At 50.3% G+C, this 19673-nt stretch overlaps 2 protein-coding genes across 4 annotated transcripts in view; one reads left to right on the top strand and one right to left on the bottom strand.

Moving 5' to 3' along the window:
• GRAMD4 (GRAM domain containing 4) overlaps nt 1–2969 on the bottom strand; it is a 78221-nt gene extending 75252 nt beyond the window's left edge. For both annotated transcript variants that reach the window (XM_032200664.1, XM_032200671.1), the window contains exon 1: nt 2841–2969. In XM_032200664.1, the coding sequence (XP_032056555.1) occupies nt 2841–2869 (29 nt within the window). In that variant the 5' untranslated portion in view covers nt 2870–2969. The remainder of the gene's footprint in view (nt 1–2840) is intronic.
• Nucleotides 1760–18323, top strand: LOC116497136 (histone H2B 5-like). Of its 2 annotated transcripts, none has more exons than XM_032200692.1 (2): nt 1760–1947; nt 15518–18323. In XM_032200692.1, exon 2 carries the CDS (start codon nt 15548–15550, stop codon nt 15926–15928), a length of 381 nt encoding a protein of 126 aa, XP_032056583.1. In that variant the 5' UTR covers nt 1760–1947; nt 15518–15547; the 3' UTR covers nt 15929–18323. The 2 variants fall into 2 exon arrangements, with proteins under 2 accessions (XP_032056583.1, XP_032056574.1); XM_032200683.1 differs by lacking the exon at nt 1760–1947 and adding an exon at nt 3204–3317.
• The last annotated feature ends 1350 nt before the right edge of the window (nt 18324–19673 follow it).

The following is a 19673-nucleotide window of genomic DNA, read 5'->3' as shown; positions in this document are numbered from 1 at the left end:
TGGTTTAATAAATTCTGACCTCCCAGGAGGAGGCTCAGCATCTTTGCTTCGCCCCCCCACATCCATACGACTGACAACGACCATGAGATGAAAAGAGAAAACTTGCATTTTTCAGAGACTTTAGAGATCAAAACGCATAAATCCCAACATCACCACCCAAAAGCTAGGTTTAACGGCTGTATCACCATGCACGACTATTTCATAGATCAGCTCACAAACGTGCAAGGCCTCGATGGTGGCAGCAAGAGAATCTCTTTTGAAAGGCCCTGATGGAGCAAGACTGTCAGAAGCTTTTCCTGCACTCAAACCCTGTGTCACGAAAACAACGCATTAGAGGAAGGCATCTCTGCTTATGCAGTACAGATCCTGCCGTGCAGGCAGCATTTAACCCAGAAAAATAAATCCATGTAGGGAAGAAAAGGAACCAGTATTGCAGAATAAAGCTAGGAAGTTATAAACATTATCTGGGCCAGGCACAGCCAGGTTTGGACAAGAGGGCCTGGAATGCAGGATGGCAGATTTTCTGCACCTAGTACTGGGGTCTTCTGGTAATAGCCAGAGCTTTGGAAACTCTGGAGTAACACTGATAAGCCTGACAAATACTGGGGTGAGGTGAAGGAGAAAGAGATCTGGAGCAGCCACTGAATAGCTACGTAGCTGCAACCAAAAATTAAAAAATAATTAAAAAAAAAAAAAAAATCAGCAAGGTCCTCAGGCATTGCTAAATAGTATTTATTTTCCATACCTGTAAGAAAGAAAACATCACAAAATGTGATCTGTTACGTCTTAAATAAAAAGACAAGCACCACAGATCTTTTAAAGGAACCATCTGCCACACAAAACACCGCCTCATATTTTCCAGAATTGCGGTGACTGATCCAAAACGAAATGGTGATTTTTCCATGATCACGTGCCGTGAGATGGGGTCACTGTTAATTTTCCAGCAGATCAGTCGTCGTTTTGGAGGTTAAATGGTTAATGCTCCTTCTTAGTTTTGGAGTCTCTGTATTGAAGAGTGAGTGCTGAAGCGCCAAATGATGCCGAAGACACCGCACGCATACGGAGCATTATGCACAGCGTTTCCTATTCCAGAGGTTTATCAACCTAACAGCAACACCAATCATTTTTTAAACACTGCAGAAGCTTCCTTACCAAACCCAAATCCATTCTCCCCCCTCCAAGCCTGCTATTCTCCACCAACATCCAATGCCTGCCATCCGATATCACACACACACACTCTCACGAGGAACTTATGGTCGGTGTCCACAAGCCCTGAGCATCACACACCGGGAGGAGGGGAAGGGGCAGTGCCCAGGAGCTGCCCCTGCTCGGCCAAGAGGCTGAACGTCGCGGGGAGCTCACACCTAGCCAGGGCTGCCCCAGCCCCCTGCGCGTCCCCCCCCCAGCAGGGCTTTCTCCTCCGAAACCGGGTTTCCCTGAGGAGCCAGGAGAGGCTTTTCCCAGCTGCTGCCCTTAATTCCTCCCTCCCCCACAGGCATTTACGTCACCAGGCCTCAGCGCTGCCGCCACGGCGGGCAGGCTGGCGCGGGCGAGGACAGCGGCGAGAGCCTGGGTGCCACCTTCACCCGGCCCCAAGGGGAGCCACGGGTGCACCCACCCCGCAGCGGCACCCCAACCCCTGCAGCTGGCACCCCCCGACCCGCTGGGAAGAACGGGGCTCAGGAGCTCAAATTAAATACAAACCCATCGGCCCAACGCCACCCAGGTTGGTCCTACCTGCCGCTGAGCAGGACCACGTCCGAGAGGTGAGTGGCGGAGCTGGACGCACCGAGCGCCTCGTCCAGGCTCCAGCCGGGCATCGCAGCCCCAAGCCACCCGTGTTAGGGTGGAGAAATGAGCCCAGCAAGCTTGAGGCCACCGCAGGAGAAACAGTGGGACCTCCCTCCGACTTTGGGGGATTTCTGTGCCATCTGATAGCCCCACACGGTGAGTTAATCTCCTATTTTATCCATCCCGCAACCAGCAGGTTAAAGATCCAGTAGCAGCTACAGAAGACGACGGGCAAGGACTAAACAAGCCCTCCCTTCTGAATGACTAGATATGACATTGAAAAAAATAAAAATAAAAAAGGTTTAAGGCAGCTCACATCCCTAATTCTGAGGGACAACACTACTCGTCGCACAGTAAAAATTAAGGCACGATGCTGTCGGGTAACGTGGAGCACTGGGATCCCCTCTTGTTAAATATTTCCCCTCCCCACCCTATCTAAACCATTATTGGGAACGCAAAGCCCAAGCACCAGCCCAGCATTTATGCCACGTTCGTACAAGCCTAACACAGCCACCCACCCCAAAACCGTGATAACGAAGCACGGCAGGGAAACGGGGCAAAAAAGGATGGTATTTCCCCCAACTTGCCCTGTAGGTGCATCAAAGCCCTGCAACAACCCAGGGAAGCGGGCAGGAGGCCTGGGCTGGATGCACAGAGCTATAGGGCCCTCCTGAAGGGCTGGCAGCTTGCTCCAGAAACCAGCCTTACCCCAGGCTCTCCCACCGCACTGCTCCCGTACCTCGCTGGCTACTTGGGGCGAGCGTGCGGCTACTGCCCTACGGCCAGGCGGGCACGCAACGCCTCCGGCAGGCAGCGGGGTGGCCGAGCGAGGTCCGATGGGGTCACCCCCACGCATTCACCCCCACCCCAAGCCAGCATCACGCCCACCCCAACGACCCCAAGCCCAAGCCCCCCCCCACGGGGGCTGCGTTTGCTGCGTGCTCGGGGGCCGGGAACAAAAGCCACGGAGCCGGCTGCGGGCAGGAGGCGCCCGGCCGAGCTGCAGCCGCCTCTCCCCGCTCCGCTCCGCTCCGCCCCGCGGCTCTCACCCGGCTCGGAAATCGGAGCAAACTCTCATCCACGCTCCCCGCCGAGCCCAGGCCCGCAGAGCCGCTGGGCGCCCCCCTGGCTGGGTGCGCCCGCTCAGCCCCCGGCCCTGCCCGGGCGGCAGCAGGTGCCCGTCCTCCTCCTCCTCCTCCTCCTCCTCTTCCTCTTTCTTCCTCCTCCTCCTCCTCCTCCTCCGTGCCCAGCTCCCCGCGCAGCCGCCGCTCGCCGGGGCCGCGGCGGGAGCCCGCAGAGGAGGCGGGGGCGGGCGGGGGCGGGCGGGGCGCTCAGCCCGGCCCAGGGGCGGCCGCAAGGGGCGGCGAGCCCGGCCCCGGCCCCGGCCCCGGCCCCGGCCCGCAGCACCGGCCCCGCCGCAGAGCCGGCCCCGCCGCCACCAACACCGCCCCTACGAGGCCGGCCGGTGCTGGAGGCTCGTCCCCGGAGCTGGCTCAGCGGAGGAGAGCGGCCGGCCGGCAGGCAAGGTGCTGCGGGGGGCGGCGGGGCTGGGGGTGGCATGGGATGGACCCGGAGACACAGCCCGCATGGGGTCCGTGGGGTCCAGGGGGTGTGCTGGGAACGGCTGGGAGATGTGGAGGAGGCAGTGAGGGGCACAGCCCTGCTGGGTGTGCATCAGTGCTGGGTGTACATCACTGTTGGGTGTACAGCTCTCCTGGGTGTCCACACCACTGCAGGGTGTGCATCAGTGCTGGGTGTACATCCCTGCTGGTTGTACATCAGTGCTGGATGTATATCCCTGCTGGGTGTACAGCCCTGCTGGGTGTACAGCCCTCCTGAGTGCCCACAGCACTGCAGGGTGTCCAGCCCTGCTCAGCATGCACCACTTCTCCTGCATCACCGCTGTCTTCCCATTCACCCTGCTCCCTTTCCACCGCCAGCAAGGAGCTGCGAGGAGCCCTTCTCATTCACCATCCCTCCTCACACAGCCCATCGCCTGTGTCCCAAGACGCAGGGAATGCGGAGCCGTCACCGTGCAGCATCACGCAGTTGTGTAAGGGGTTTGGCTCGGCCTCACTGCATGCCTCCAGCAGAAAGGAGCGAGCCCCCGTGTCCTGTAGGGTGCCCCCCTGCAAGCAGCAAAGGGCCGAGAGCTCGGTGCGTTTGCACTGCGGGTTTTGCTGGGTGCAGGGTGCTGGCACTGAGCGCCCTTCTCCCGTCTCGCATCATCTCACACCCTGTGCTCGTGCGGTGCCTCCGTAACTTTCCCCGAGATGGAGAATTTATGAATCGAGGGATGGGGGAGTGGATCCGTGGGGAGGCTGAGTCAGATCGGGAAAAAGCGACCGCCAAGAGAGGGGGTGCGATCGCCTGTCGCATTTACAAACACGGTTTCATTCATCCCCATATGTTGCTGCTGTTACTACTAATAAAGCCCTGGTGTTTCAGGCTGCTGCTGCCCCGGGAGCACTGTTTGATCTTACCAGGGTTTTACTCCATAGCCTGCACAGCGTTTTTGTCATAGCGTGCTCTTTTCCTGGTGAGGTTGTGATTACACTGAACCCATGCTAATCACAGGAGGAATTTGATGATATGAATGTGCTTCCCACACCCTCCTCTTTTGTTCCTATTATTTGTGGTGCAAAGGAGTGACGGTTTGGGTACCAGCAGCAATTTTTCCCTTTGTACTGGTAAGATTTGCTAATTATGAAAGCAAAACAAGCCTTTTCCCTGAGCGCACGCCCTTCTTGACTTCCTATTTCTTTCCTCAAGCTGCTAATGATACCCAGCTCCTACATGGTGATTGTGGAGCTGCAGGAAACCTCGATTCGTCTGCTGGAATATTTCTGCCGAAGCCTCTAGACGCAAAGGGAGCCAGAGAGCAAGGTCTGCTTCGGGCTTAATGGTGTCTAGGGCTTTATTCCCTGACAGGGAGGTGTAACTGCGGGGTGTACATTCATTAATTTAATCCAACATAGGGAAGGAAGAAGGATTGCAGGGGAAGAAAGAAATTTCTTCAAGTTCCAAATGTGAGATCGAAGTGGGAATTTCAGTGACCTTCGTGGTTCCTATTTTAGGCAAAAGGCCACAACCCAGCAGCATGGTACCGTTTGTCTTCTCCCGGGCCTCGTCGTTTCTCTCCTTGGTTTTACCTTTCACCTTGGTTTTGCCTTTCGCTTCCCTGGGCGTGACTCTGGGGCAGCCTCACCTCTTCCCTGCGGCTCCAGAAGCGCTCTTCTGGGCGGTGATTTTTCCTCCAGCTGCTCATTTCTCATCTCAGCTGTGCCAGGCCTGTCTTTCTTACTGCGACCCTCCATGTCTCTCTTCCCTACGTCTTATTTATCATACAATATTTCTGTCTTGCCAAACATCCTACTGGTTATTCTACCTTCCCCCTTCTCTCTGCTTTTTGTCCACCCATGCCTTTTCTCTCCTTTTTGTCCCATTTCATGTATCCTTCCCCCCATCTTTTTTTTTCCTCCTCCGGCCTGTTTTCAATACCTTATCTTGCTCTCTTCTCCCTGAAATCTCTCTTCAGCCCTTACTTTGTCTTCCTCTTTACATTTTTCCCCCACGCTGTTCCTTTGTTCATTGTCCCTTCTCTGAACTGCCATTTACATACAGAGATGCCTACAGATATGTATGTGTGCTCCACTCCAGATCTTCCATTCTCCATCCGAAACAAAGAAATGACTCATGCTGATAGTCCCAGCCTATTGCATCTCTCTCCCAGGGCTGAAACTCTCTGCTCTTTGCCCTTCCTCAAATACACGTTATCAGCTGGACTGAAGAATTATTAACGACGTGGGAAATGTTCCCGAATTCAGAAGTGAACCTGGGAAGGCAGCTTATTCAGGCTGAGCTGTAAGCAGGAGCCCAAGGAACTAATGGAATTTTCTTCACGTTTCTAAATCTGGTTTCAGTAATGAAAAATCTATAATATTAAATAAGGGATGCTGCTGTCAATTTAAATTTATCTTTGAAGCCTGGACTGACCCAAAATAAGACCAAAAGATGCTTTTTTTTTTTTTTTTTTTTTTTTTTTTTCCCCTAATCATCTCATTCTATGCATGTATTAATCCAATTTTGTGCAGCTATTTTGGGAAGGAAGTGCTTTTTTTCCTCACCAGGGCTGAGCTCTGCCCCTGGAAAGGGCTCTGTGCGGGGCGGTGAGACTGGGATCTTGGCTCGCCAGCTTCCCTTTCTTCTGGAGCCAGGGAGAGAGGAGGGCAATGTGACTGCAGGATCATAGGCGTTGGGTGGGAGACAGAAGAAGAGATGCATTACCCAAAAATGCTATTTGAACCTCAGGTGGTGGGGGGGTGGAGTTGTTTAACAATATTTCTCCTTGACTTTCACTGCAGACAGCATCCTGGGGATCAAGGGCAACCGTTAGATGTTGCTCTTGAAATAGGTCTCTTAATTTTGGCAAAACTGATTTATTAATTAAACCACTTTTTTTTTCTATTTCAAAAAGCATAACATTAGCTGGCTGGAACGAACACAGCTCCATCCCACGGATCCCACCTCCGCCTTCTGGCAGCTTACCTGACTCATAAAGAGAGTGGGGGATTTTATATGCCACCTACCTCAACTCAACATTTCCCTTTGTGGTGAGAGTTAATCACCACGCTTGTCATATTATTGCACCGACCCTCCTGAAGATACGAGCTGTTGGGGGTGATCATTTATCTTTTGAACCATCCCGAAAGCTTCTTGTAGAACAGTTGTAGGGTTTTTTTCTTTTCTGAGTTAATTGAGAATACATTGGTGGTCCATCGCAGCAAGTTTTTGTGGGCTAATTGTTAAAAATGGCAATTTATTGGGTTGACTCCAGGGTCAGGGAACAGAGAGTTTCCACTTGCAGAGGACTTGACTTTGATACGAGACGTGGAGAGTTCAGATATGTCAGTGGCAGGTCCTTCCCCAGGGTAATCGCAGCAGGAGGAAGAAGCTGTGGTGTTGTAGCCATGATGATGAAGGATTTTTGTTTGGAGAGTGAAGGTGATGTTTGTATTATATCAACTGCCAGAGTTGGAAAAATGGACATGCTTTTGGGCACAAAATCTTTCCATATAACCCATTTGTATAACCTATATAGTCCTCTCACTTGTGAGGAAAGCAATTATGTGTAGGAGACTGATCTTTGCCAGCAGACAGTACTGCAGGGAAGAAGGCATATAGATAGCAATGAGAACAAGCTGCAAAGGTGGCAGTACAATGAATACGGTCTGTGCAGGAGGCAGTGGAAGAAAGGGGAGGGAGAACTGAAAATGCACCTTCAGCAGGATTGTTTAGCATTACAAAGAGGATGTGAATTAGCCTAGAAGGTGAGAAGAAGCTTGAGCAGAAAAGCAAGTGACATTTTTACAAAAGAAGTTGCTGAAATGAGATACAGGAAGGACAGAGAAGAAGGAACAGTTGGGACCACTCTGGATTTCGATGCATTAAGAAAACTCTTAGTGTGAAGGGCCAGAAAAAGCAAGGAGATAAAAAGAGTCTCCTTGTTCGTGTGCCACAAGGTCAGGCAGGATGCCTGATGAAGGAACAGAAATACCAAAAGAAGTGAACAGTTGACAAACGTGGATGAAGGAAGGGTGAGGATGTTGCTAAAATATCAGCAGAGAGGGAGAAGTGGCACCTTGGCCTCTATGGAACCGGGAAAATGGTTGGGCATCGAGTGGGGCGCTGCAAGACAGGAGGCAGTGAGCATCCTGGGGCAGGCAACACGAGAGCATCCCATCGGCACTGAGCCCTCTGACCACCCCAGTATAAACACAGGTTATTTCCATTCTTGATGTGTATAAGGCTTAAAATGCACTGCAGATACAGAGCTGTGTTCTGAAGGTAGGAATGCTGTATCTGTCTCCCCTTTCCTGTCCTCCACACCTCCCTTCTCCTACACCAAAATTAATTCCCCTCTTCTATCCTCTCATGCACGGTGGGTCCTCAACCCAGCTCCGATCATTTTCCTTATTGATTGTGCCTGCTTAATAACTGGGGCAGAACCCAAGGGCTCAGGAGTCCCCCATAAAGGTGTAGTTCTTGAAACCAAGGCAGTAATGCGATGCTCGGAGGGGCACCAGTGGTGAGGAGGAAGAGCAGAGGGCGAGCAGTTCACTGGAGGAAGAATCAGCTTGGGAAACCACAGCCGTGGGGAAACTAAAGGTGTGGAAGCCTCAGGAAGAAAACGAGCGTAGGAGGATGGAACCAGGGCTGGTTAAAAATAACAGCATGGTACAGATAATGTGACATTTTAAACCTGCTGCCTTTGAAAGCCCCTTTGTGTTTTGAAATGCAAGTCTTCATCGAGTTATGCTAATTACTGCTTACCAGCCAGAACCACTGGCATCTGGGGCGATCACTTTGCCCACCAGCCCCTGTTTTCTTCACTAGTGGTTGCCACTTCAGCAGGAAGCTCTTTGCATTCTTACTTGACACAAATAGTGATGTATCCCTAATTAGGCTTTGATTTCTTTGGGAGAAGTCCACCTTTTCCAGCTTGTAGTGCCTAGCACGCTGACTCTACTTGATAATACTGACCACTGCGTTAGAGCTGAATTAAAACACCACTAAAACACTACTCACACACAGGTTGTATGGTGTGGTGCAATTTGGGCATGAGCTAACCTGGCCTGAGACACAGTTTTTCCAATGTTTCTGGAGACCTGCAAGTTTTTCAGCCCCGTGGCTGTTCAAAAGGCAAAGCAGAGTGCTAGTCCCTGTACAAACGCCACGTGTTGAATGGGACCGAGTGGCTGCAAACCTCCTGGAGACCTCCTGGGGCTTTGAAGCTCCTGGCACTTAAAATGGGTGTGAGAGAAGGAAGGAAGGAACAATAAAGAAAATAATAAAGAGCAAGGTAATGTGGAGGGCCTCTTTACCTGTTAATAACCACTCTTCAGTAGCACAGCAATATGGAACAGAATGGGATCATCTGGTTAATGCAGAGCAGCTACTTGGTATTGCCAGAGCTATGTCCTAGAAATGTTTTCAAAAAAAAAAAATCAGTTTTTATGGAAGATACAGGTTTCCTCAACTCTCTCCTCTTCTCTCTCCATCTCCCTTCCACTTCCAGGTAAAGGGTGTGAGCTTCCTACTTCCCACCTCCAATGCAAATCTATTTATGACCTATTGTCAGTTCTTGTGGCGGAGTTTGCCTTCGCCTTAAATTATTCTTGCATCCTGAGCCTTCCCCCTCCTGTGTCGCTGAGAGCCGCCAGCTCTGCTGCACTTCACAGGCTGTGCTTCTCTTGTCTCGTGCCCTAGAAGAGGCTTGTGCTCCCCTGCTGCCACGCCTGGAAGATGACCTCTAGCCCTTGGACGGCTCTGGCTGTGGCAGTGTGAGCTGCCGGCTGCAGCAGAGCAAGGTGCCGGCAGCCCTGGGCTGTATTCCTGGTTCTCCTGCTGCACGGTGTGAAGTCTGGGGAAGGACGCTGGTCTCTGTTTCCCTGCAGGCACACGTCTTCATTTCACAGTAAAACTGCTATCAGCGTGGGGGAGAGTTTGTGATGCTCACTGCCCAGTTCCCCTGAGCACAGACCTATAAACGGGGCACAAAGGCTGTTAACATTTTTGCTAGGCTTGTCTCACCCATGCCAAAGGAGGTTGGTGTTGTGATGTGCCCATCATATCGCTCTTAAAACCCTCATCACCTTGGTCTGATCTTTAGTTTAATTTCAGAACGTAGCTCTCCACTTCCCCCTGGTTTTATATCCACACGTACAATTCCCAATCAGCGTGGTCTGGCCACAGGAAGCATTTTGGGGTTTGATCTCTGCTCTTGTTTCTTTTTGCTATGCAAAGCTGTAGCAGATCGAGAAGGTCACAGAAACCTCCTAAAAGCCAGGAATGGGGCTCGTAGGAGGAAGAGGTGCCACATACGTCTGCGTCGGTTCCCACATAGCTCCTGTCTCAGCTCTCATCTCCTGGGCTTTCTTATTCTCTCTCTGCCACCCACGCTCCCCTTATGGCCTGCAGGTGATGGGCTGTAACTTGTCGTATTTTTGGCCAAATGTGCTAAGTTAGCACATTTGTAATGGATGCCATTTTCAGCACCAATGAAAATAGTCTCGGATTTTGGTAACTCTCCATTACCCCATCAAAGTTATAAGAATAGTTTACTTAAAGGCAATTCTTCAGCCTTATTGCTATAGCTCCTTCAGAGACCATGGCTCCACTGTAGAAGGAGTTACTTAGATACAGGAGACTTGGTGAGTATATGGTCTTCAGTTTTTCCAGAAAAACATGACCTAATCATGGCCGAAAATGAAGCAATTTTCATTTTTTATTAGGCATAGAGCCTTTTTTTTGGAATCTACAGTTCGCATTTTCAGTAGCATAGGGCATCGTGGAGTAAGTAACCCTCCTGATGGGTAACAGGTGGATAGCCTTACAGAACCCAGCCACCTCTGAGTTTTGTTTTACACCATTTTCAGTCATCTGCACGTGGTAAATCACAAGATTTGTACAACTGGTGATGCTGTCAGGTAGCTGAGCTGATGCAATGCCTTGCTTTCTTCTGCAGAGCAGGATTGCTCTAGTTCAGGTTGAGATCATCTGCAGGTATGGGGTTTGCAGACCCTTGTGTACTCAAAGCAGTTTCGCTGCATTGCTCTGATGACACAGGGGCAGGTCCAGATCAGTCGCAGTGGGATATAAAGAAAGCTGCTGCTTAAGGAAGGGATTTGTGGCAAAAGAAGCAAATCCTGGTAACTGTGGAACTCGGAGAGGAAGCTCATGTTGAAGTTTATGTTGTGTTAAGTTTTTGACTTGCTGATAAGCCCCCAGGGAGAGAGCCTGGTTGTGTTCTCTGTTGGATGGTTTTAGTACTGAGAGTACAGAGGATGGCTGTGATAATGTACATCTCTTAAAACTTTGTGGGAAAGCTGATGGGAGGATAATTGTAGCAGATTTCAGTACTGGATATACTCTCTTTTATTAGGTCCTGTTAGTCAAGTGTGCAGATCAGAGAGATTCCAAAGGAGGTAGCTTACAAGTCATCCTATGAAGAGCTGATAAAAGTCAAGTAGCTTTTTTAAGCACTCAGGTATTTATTTGCTCTAACAAAACCCTGACAAAACATGGAGTCTGATTTTTCTAAGCACTGAGCCTCCTGGATTCCAGAGGAAATCAGTGCTGGCTGTTGGTGCTGAGCATCTCTAAACATCATACTTGTTGTTTCAGGCCCAGGTTAAACCCCCACTGACCCCAGGCACCTAATCAGAATAAAACCAGCAATGTTTAGCCTTCTGACAGTCATTCCCCTTGCAGTACTGTGTCTCTGCTGGGCTCATGAATAAGATTTTCTTTTCTTTAAAAATGCAGCGTATGTTCCTTGCAGATAGCTCTGATCTGTGGTTCTGCTCCTTCCTTTGTGCATAAGCATCTCTGGTGAATGCTCCCAGAGCCCTGAGAAGTATTTGCATCTTTGGCGGAGGTAACATAAGAAATTGCAGCTCTTGCTGGTGTTCAGAAATGTGTTTGCTGGAGTTGTAAGCAGAAATGCCTGCAAAGAACAGCAAAGAAAAGATTACTAGAAGGAGTGTCTGGGACCAAAATCCCAAATAACGTGTTGCCACAAGCAGTGATGAGGAGCAGTCAGTTAGGATGCTTGGGCATCTCTGTGCTCAGTTCTGCCTGCATTTATGCTAAAGCTGTAGGTCACTTGGAGCACAGGGTGCCTGTGTGTGGCGCTGAGTTGGAGCCTTGCTTTGTATGGGTAGGGGCAGGGGCGTCTGCTGAGCTAATGTATTTTCATGGTAAGCATGAATGTCTTCACAAGAATAATTGCATGTGTGTCTCCTAAGTTAAAATTTAGCCTTTTAAATGATAACTTTAGAGGAGCAATCGAATAAAATAGAGCAGAGTATGCAGGATTGGGCACTGTTACTGATAGGGAATTATCTGGCGTCCTGACACCGACCTCTGCCCCTCCACCTTTAGAAGAAATCAGCCGATTCAGCTTACTTTACCTTATCCTAGAAAACGACTTTCCTCATCCCTTCCAAGGAAAGCAAACACTACCTCATCATCACATGCCAGACAACACGCCAGCAGAAAAACCCTTTCCCATCCCACAGATGAGTGGCACACGAGGAAGCAGCACCGGTGGCTCGCTGTGACTCATCACACTCCTGATCTGCTCTGCTGCCGAGGCAAGGCTTGCGACCAAAAAACCATGAAATAGCTGCCTCAGTTCTCAGTTTTCCTGATATTTTTCTCTCCTTGCTGCGTAAGGGCACCTGTTGGATCAGGGACTGCTCGTTTAACAGCTGAGGTGGGTGCGAGGTAAAAGGGGAGGGTTTGCAGAAATGCGCTGTTCCAGCACCAGTTGTCTGCTGACATCTGGTAATTTGTAAACTGTATTTAACAGATCTTCTGTCTGTGCTTTTATTGGCATTTCTGAGCAGATGAAGCCGTTACAAAGCCTCCTATTTCCTGCAGAAGCATTCAGTGATTTGTTGCCCTTCCTTGTGTTCGAGACTAAAACAAACAGCAGCAGCGAATTTCACTGTAGGTTTCTAGGCCTGGAGGATCAAAGCCAGGTTTTCTTTATTTTGTATCACAGGAGAAACTAAGGAAAGGGATGATAATCCTCAGAACAAAGTGCCAATTAGAGAATTGTAACCTCTACGGCTGATTAGTAAGATACAACAAGGGAGCAGCGCAGTGGGCACAAGGATTTACAGTGGATGTCACAGAGCTGAGGACAGCTTTTAAGAGGGAAAAAGAAAGAAAAATCCCAGTGTCATTTCCACCTCTGCATGAAGAGAGGTCCCAAAGGCCAGACAATGTCCCTTGTCATCCCTGCACAGGTTTGCCAGACTCAGCAGCAAGCCCCAAAAATAGCAAAAAATAAATCAAAAAATGCTGAAGGTGCTTCTCCACCTGCCTAGCTATCATATATCAGGCCTAGGAAAAACGAAGGCAGCAGCAGGCCTCACGTGGGATTTCTCAGCAGGACTCTTCCATTTCAGATCCGAGAAACTGCAGTGATTTGTATCTTTGAATATGTTTTCAGCTCATTTTGCTTTTAATGATGCTGAGGAAAGGGGTGTCAACTCGAGGGAAGATGTATCTGTCATCCCTTGCTGTTCCGGTTTCTGGCAGCAGGCGGACTGCTGCTTACAGCTTAGGACAGGCTGGGAGAAATGCTGTGGCTGATTTTGTTGTGTTCACTGATAACTGATTGCCTCACAGCATTAAAAGTGGCTGAAAAGGAAAAATGTGCCCAAAGGCTTTCCTCAAGAGTCTGAGAAAACCTCACCTTGGTCCTTCCAACTGTCTGCTCTTGCATGGCCATACCCAGTGTCCCAGGGGGGCCTGGACCTGGAGAGCCCTCATTAGGGGTGCTTGTAGGCATCTTGAGCTGCAGTATCCCATGCGAGATGTCCACCTGGGGAACACAGTTCATGAAGCCTGTTCTAGATTAAAGGTCCTTCGGTTTCCAGCAGCCACAGAACGAGTGGCTGAGGCTGGAGGCACTTCTGGAGATCGTCTGGTCCAGCTCTGGCAGGGTCAGCTGCTGCCAGAAGAAACGCAACTGCTTCTTTTTTCTCCCACAGACTGGAAGGCAGGCAGCCGGTCCCCAAAGGAGGTGTTATTTAGCTGTTAAACTGTGTGCTGCAAAGAAATAGGTGCAGAGAAGCAACGACATTGAAGCTTTTGTGCTAATTGCTGAACTTCAGCATCCTTGCAGCCATACATGGGAGAGGAGCGAGACCCTGGCTGTGCTACCCAAGGGCTCCAGCGAGATGAACGGGCAGAGCTGTCCGCTAAGCGTAACCTTTTCTGGAGACAAATGAAGTCACCCCCGTGCCTTTTATGTGCTGCATTCCTTCTTTAGAAGTTGCCTTGCTGTCCACTTAACGGTTGATGGGTATTTTGGAAGCATGTCCTTTTTAAAAAGCCCAAGAAGCAGCCGTTCCCATTTTTCAGTTGTGGTGTTTGTCAGCCAGGGAATTAGCTCCGGAGAAAAAGAAGCAAGTGCGCGATTATTTCTTGTCTTGGAAAAATGCCTTTCCAATGCTTCAGGTCTGCAAACACGAACAGTAGGGGATTTATTTTCCCAGTGTTGCTTCCCAAGTAGAGGAAGAAGGGAAGACAAATTCTGGTGTCACCACAGGAGGAAATGCAGAGCTTTGAGGCACCTCCTGTACTTTTGGGGCAATCCAGAGCTTACCCTTCCAAATCCCTCCACTGGGAAAAAACACCCTGAAAGAATCAAGAAGGGTGGCAGAGCCAAGCAAATAGGTTGGTGAAAGTGATGTCTTTGGAGGGTTTAAGGAAAAGGTTAGACATTGATCTGACAGGGTTTGGAAAGACGAGGCTGGTACCCACTGAGCTGTGGGCACATCGATCCCCCTCGGCCTGCAGAACATCCCAGCTTTCTCTCTCCTGTTTACTTCTACCCATGTGAGCAGCCCAGGAGGTGTCCCTGCCCATGGCAGGGGGTTGGAACTGGGTGGTCTTTAGGGTCCCTTCCAACCCAAACCATTCTGTGATTTCCTCAGGTGCCGTCTGCCCCGAAGCTCCTTTTTCTTCTCTCAGCCATCCGACTACAACTCGTAGGTCAGCCCTGAGGGGGGCACAGCCTCGGCAGAAGGCTGCAGAGCAGTGAAAGCCCAAGCCCCAGAGTGATGCTGGAAGCTGATCCTCCAGCAAAGCCTGGACAGGACTTGCCTTCCAAGGGAGCACTCCAACACAAAGCCATTTGTATCAACAGACCAGGCTGCAACACTGCTGTTCCCTTGGCCCACGTAGCATGTAAATTTGCAGCAAGGAGGAGGCAGCCCCTTTTATGACCTTTTTACAGACTGCCTTTGTGTTGTTGCACTTCTCCACGACAGCAGACAGCTAAAGGTCAGGGCCCTGCAAGTTGGGGCACAGTGAATTAAAAGTCAGAGAGGGAATCTGGCATCTCTGGCACCAGCTGACCAGCGGAGGCCTGCTCCCCCAAAAGCAGAAAGCACCAAACACCAAATAATTTCAGTCCACGTAGTTGTCTCAGTCGACATGTGGCCCTAAAGCATTTCGATTTTTTCTTCCTGTCCCCATTCCTGCTTCTCTGTAGGGTGATTCCTGCCACCTCCTCTGAGCTTTTCTACTCCTTGGTATTTTTGCTAGCTAATATTAATGCTGAGAGATTCCAGCACTGCAGCCCACTGGCTTAAATCTTCTTTTTATGTTGCACTGTAATGCATGGTATAAACCAATAGCAGTATGGGCACTCTCAGAGTAAACCTTTGTGCACGTGCAGAAAAAAAGAAGGAGCTATTGGGGTTTGTAGTTACTGTATAAAACACTTCTGAACATTTTCATCTGAAGATGGCTGCAGTGATATCATCCAAGTGTCTCCAGCCCGTTCCAGAAAGGCTTAACTTAATCCGTGCTGCAGTTAATGTTTTCCCCGGAGCTTGAATGTTCCTCTCAGAAACATGTCCACCCCCAGCCCATATTTATTGGTTAGATGCCAACTGGGTTTGGGTTCAGTGCTGTTGACAAGGCCAGCGTCACGGGGATTTAGACAGAGCACAGCACAAAAACGTGCACAAAGCAGCATGGTCCTTGGCGGCAGCACAAAAATGCTTGCACAGGGTCACGGGGCATTCGTCTCAGATCCAGAGGTGCCACTGACTCAGCCTCTCCCATCTTTCAGTAGAATTATCCTGCAAAAGAATGAAAACAAACCTTTTTTGTTGTTGTTGTTGTTCTTTCCAAGCAGCTCTGAGGGCCAGAGGAGAGAGCCCTCAGGATGCCAGAGCCAGCCAAGTCCACTTCTGCCCCCAAAAAGGGCTCCAAGAAAGCCGTGACGAAGACCCAGAAGAAGGGCGACAAGAAGCGGCACAAGAGCAGGAAGGAGAGCTACTCCATCTACGTCTACAAGGTGCTGAAGCAGGTCCACCCCGACACCGGCATCTCCTCCAAGGCCATGGGCATCATGAACTCCTTCGTCAACGACATCTTCGAGCGTATCGCCGGCGAGGCGTCGCGCCTGGCGCACTACAACAAGCGCTCCACCATCACCTCGCGGGAGATCCAGACGGCCGTGCGCCTGCTGCTGCCGGGGGAGCTGGCCAAGCACGCCGTCTCTGAGGGCACCAAGGCTGTCACCAAGTACACGAGCTCCAAGTAGCCGGACGCTGCCCCTCCGACGGGACCGTTGAGCACCGAACCCTCGGCGCAGGCGCAGGGAGGCAGCTACGACCCGGGTGAATGTCACAGGTCTTCTCCGCGGCAATGTACAGGCTTGGGATGGGCGCTGGGAGCTGTCAAGTGGAAGAGGAGACGGCGAGCTGGGTGTTGGCTCATTTTCATCGGGGCTTCGGGACGTGCTATGGGTTCTGCACGCTGCACCTCAGGCGACGCTGGTGGAGGAGGCCTCTGCTTTCACATCCCATCTGAAGGACTGGCTGCACTATATCCAGATTCTCCTCCATGCTTGGAAACCATGCATGTGTGGCGCCGGCAGGGGAGGCTGCCCACTCCAGAGATACTCTCTCTGAAGTCTTCCTGGCTGCTTTCTTACAGTCATCCGAAATGGGCACCGGGGAGTCGGCGCTTGCATCCCCTCTGGTAGCCCAGCCCCAGCCTGTTGTCCACAGCCCTCCTGTGCGGGCAGAGGTGGCACCGACAGCCACAGCCACAGTCCTCAGACTGAAATCCATGCGGATCCAGCAGAGATCTCTGCTCGGCAGCGGTGTGTGAGGCCTCTTTCCAAGATGCTGTGGTCACACCACTCGCTGCTGCTCCTCCTCGCCCCTTACGGAGGAGGGATGAGCAGGCTGGTGGTGCAGGCACACGTGTCCTTGCCCACCAGGATGCTGGAGCCACCAGCTGCCTCCCAGCTTGTGCCAAAGCATACGGATGGGCAAGGGGAGTGTGGGACCACCTCCTCCCGCTGCTGCTTTGCCTCCTCTATGACCTACGTCAGTGTGCAAGACACCAATGCTGCTGCTTTTTTGGAGACTTTTTCTGCCTGTGCACTCCTGTTCGCTGTGAGGGTGGGCACGGCGGGGTGGTGTCCGAGGGGGGACTCTCACTGCGGGCAGCTCGCCCTGCTCCTGCCTTCCCTGCTGCACTCATCTGCTAGCAAGCAAAGCAAAAGCTGGGGCTGGGTGGGTATGTAGGGACACGTAAAATATCACTGCATCCCAGTGGTGTTTTATGGGTTAAATCCTTTTGAGCTAATTCAGATATTCCCCTCCTCAAAGTCCACAGTAAGGTGAGCAATAAGAAAACCCCAATAAAAGCCATAGAGATTAGTGGAGGAACGTCTCGGTTACAAGTTTAGCATGCAGGGACTGCTGGATAGCAGAGCAAGAGCATGTGTAGAAGTGGTGTGAAGCTGAAGCTTCCTACTCAAAATACAAAATTAGCCAACATTTAAAAAAAATATATCAAAATCTCCGGTGGGCTGTAGCACTTCAGATCAAAAATATTCACGTCTTTAAAATAACAACTGCTTTTTGCAACTTGTTCTGTAAATAAAAAGGGCAGCAAAGACACAGCTTCCAGAACTAAGTGAAGGGTCTCTCCAAAATCCAAGGCACCATTTTTAATCATGTGATAAATTCCTACCTCCAGATAACACCCTTGTCATTCACCTCTCCTTTTTTCCTACTTTGGCCTCCATCTTACCCTTTGAGAGTGATGGCAACCCTTGACAAATTCACGTTGCTTTTGGAGATGCAGAATTCTGCTTTCAGCCACATTTCATACAGTAATTGCAGCAGGAGTCACCAGTGATATCCTTCAGAAAGAGCAAAAGCCAGGTCTCGAGATGGTGGCACCCACAAGAAGCAGCTCCCAGCAGCACCATCTGGATGTAGTAGCAGCAATCTGCCATCAGTCTGAACCATTGGGCCATCGTGCTTTGAAAGGGACAGCCTAGCACTTCACTTCCTTTTTATTTATTTATTTATTTTCAGTTAAAAAGTCAAAATCAGATACCAAAGATGAAAATGTTCCTGCACTGTCACACGTGCACTGCTGAGCCACTGTCATTCACACCAGAAACCAGAAAGCAGAGGATGCAGAAGGGGAACACGTGAAGCAAAGCACTGCTTGGCAGCACTGAAGCTTTCTCCTCTGGTCCCTAGGAGCTGTGAGTCGCAAACCACCCCTTCCAGGGCTGCACCTCAGTGCAGGAGCTGTTCAGTTCCAGCGATGTGTGCACGCCACGGCCCTGTCCCGCTCCTAGTCACAGTGCTGCTCCCATTCTCCTCCCTGTGCTGTGCCACAGTTGCCACTCTTCGTTTCTGGAGGCTGTTCCAGGGAGGGGAGAAGTGGAGATTTAAGGCTGCAGAGATACTTGAAGGCTAAGGAGGGCGTTTGTGTTGAAGCCAGGTGAGCGAGGCTGATCATCTCCATCCATTTAGAGGTTAGGCTGTCCTTTCACCCATAATTTGCTCTTCACTCTCCCTTCATACCACTTTTTTTACTTGCCCCTGACAACATGGAGAAGAGGATTGAGGAACCTATCCAGGTTAAAATAAATAAATGAACCTTTTTTTTTTTTTTCTCTTTTTTTTTTTTTTTTTCCCTCTTGCAAGCTTCATTTTAACCCAGTTCTGGTGTCTGGTCTGATTTGTCCCATGGACACTTGTGCCAGACAAGGGAGGGGCTGGTTCAGGAAAGGCATCAGCTAGGACTGCCTCAAAAGCACTTGTGAAATCAATGGCCTTAGTGTTAAAGGACACGTGAAAAAAGGAAATCTGCGGCTCTTGCAATCTGTGCAGGCTCACAGATCACTTTGATGGGAATTATTTTGACTGGGATGGGCTTGGTTTGAGCCTTAAAAGTAGAGACAATAGCAAATGTTCTAAAAATTCAAAGATCATAGTGTCAATTTTCAATTTATTAAGCTGAGGTGTGGCCTGTTCCACAGATCCCTGGCAAGGAGGGGTTCTGCAGGGAAGGGGGGTCATACTTCAGGATCGGTGCTTTTTCAAAATATGTCTTTCCAGCTCTGGAACCAATACAACAGTTGAACAATGAAGATAATACACCAAGCCCCCCTGACCCCACCTTATTCCAACTGCAGCTCCAGAAGCATTTCTGGCACATTCCCATGTCTTACCAATAAATAAATTAAACAAATCAGCTGCAGATTGAAAGTTAGAAAAGGAAACAGCAGAAGAATAACACTGCATTGAGACTAACCCCGTGTTAATGGAGGTCATTGCACTAAGCTACTTGTTTTCATGTACAATTTCGGAGAGAAATTTTTGCGATAGATCTACTTGTGGTTTTCCAACCTGCTTCCCTAAAGCCCACCCGCCACAGCAGGTCTAAGCCCGCAGAAATGCTGAGTGGCTGCGTGCTCGGTCTGGGGGTTTCCTCCCACTCAGGCCAGGTAGGTTTTGAGTCAAGCATGTGGAGAACACGAGTAGCAGCAGGCAGAGGACAAGTGCCCCTGACAAGTGCCAGGCAGCCCCGTGTCCCCGCGCCCCACCACACCACGCCAAGCTTGGCATGGCTTGTGCACAGCCCTGAGCCTTCGCCCCGTCAGCGCGCCCTCTGACAGTTTACATCCAGAGCAAATTGTTTACAGGGAAAGAAAGACTGTGAAATGAACAATAAAACTCACTTGCTACCAGGATCCGGGGGAGTGCCCTCTGACTAGTGCCGGGGGGCAATCTCTCCTGCTTGCTAGCCGTGCATGGTATCTTGTGGGCTTGCGTGCACAGATCTTTTCCGAGAATACGTGTTACATACTGTACAACCTATGTTATATCACCATTGTTTTAGGGCATATGTTACAGCTAATTCTGTTTTCTGTTAAGTGTATGAATAAAACATAAATGCAGACCTGATGGAAGTCAGGTGAGACACAGCTCTCAGGCCTCTTTGCTTCTGCCACATCACGGGGCCTCCCA

The sequence above is a fragment of the Aythya fuligula genome, chromosome 1 (assembly GCF_009819795.1).
Source record: "Aythya fuligula isolate bAytFul2 chromosome 1, bAytFul2.pri, whole genome shotgun sequence".
Lineage (NCBI taxonomy): Eukaryota > Metazoa > Chordata > Aves > Anseriformes > Anatidae > Aythya > Aythya fuligula.
The sequence above is the reverse complement of the archived record's forward strand: the minus strand, read 5'-3'. Positions and strand labels throughout refer to the sequence as shown.

Excerpts from the sequence above, each read along its gene's own strand:
- LOC116497136 (XM_032200692.1), top strand. The coding sequence starts at position 15,548 with ATGCCAGAGCCAGCCAAGTCCACTTCTGCCCCCAAAAAGGGCTCCAAG.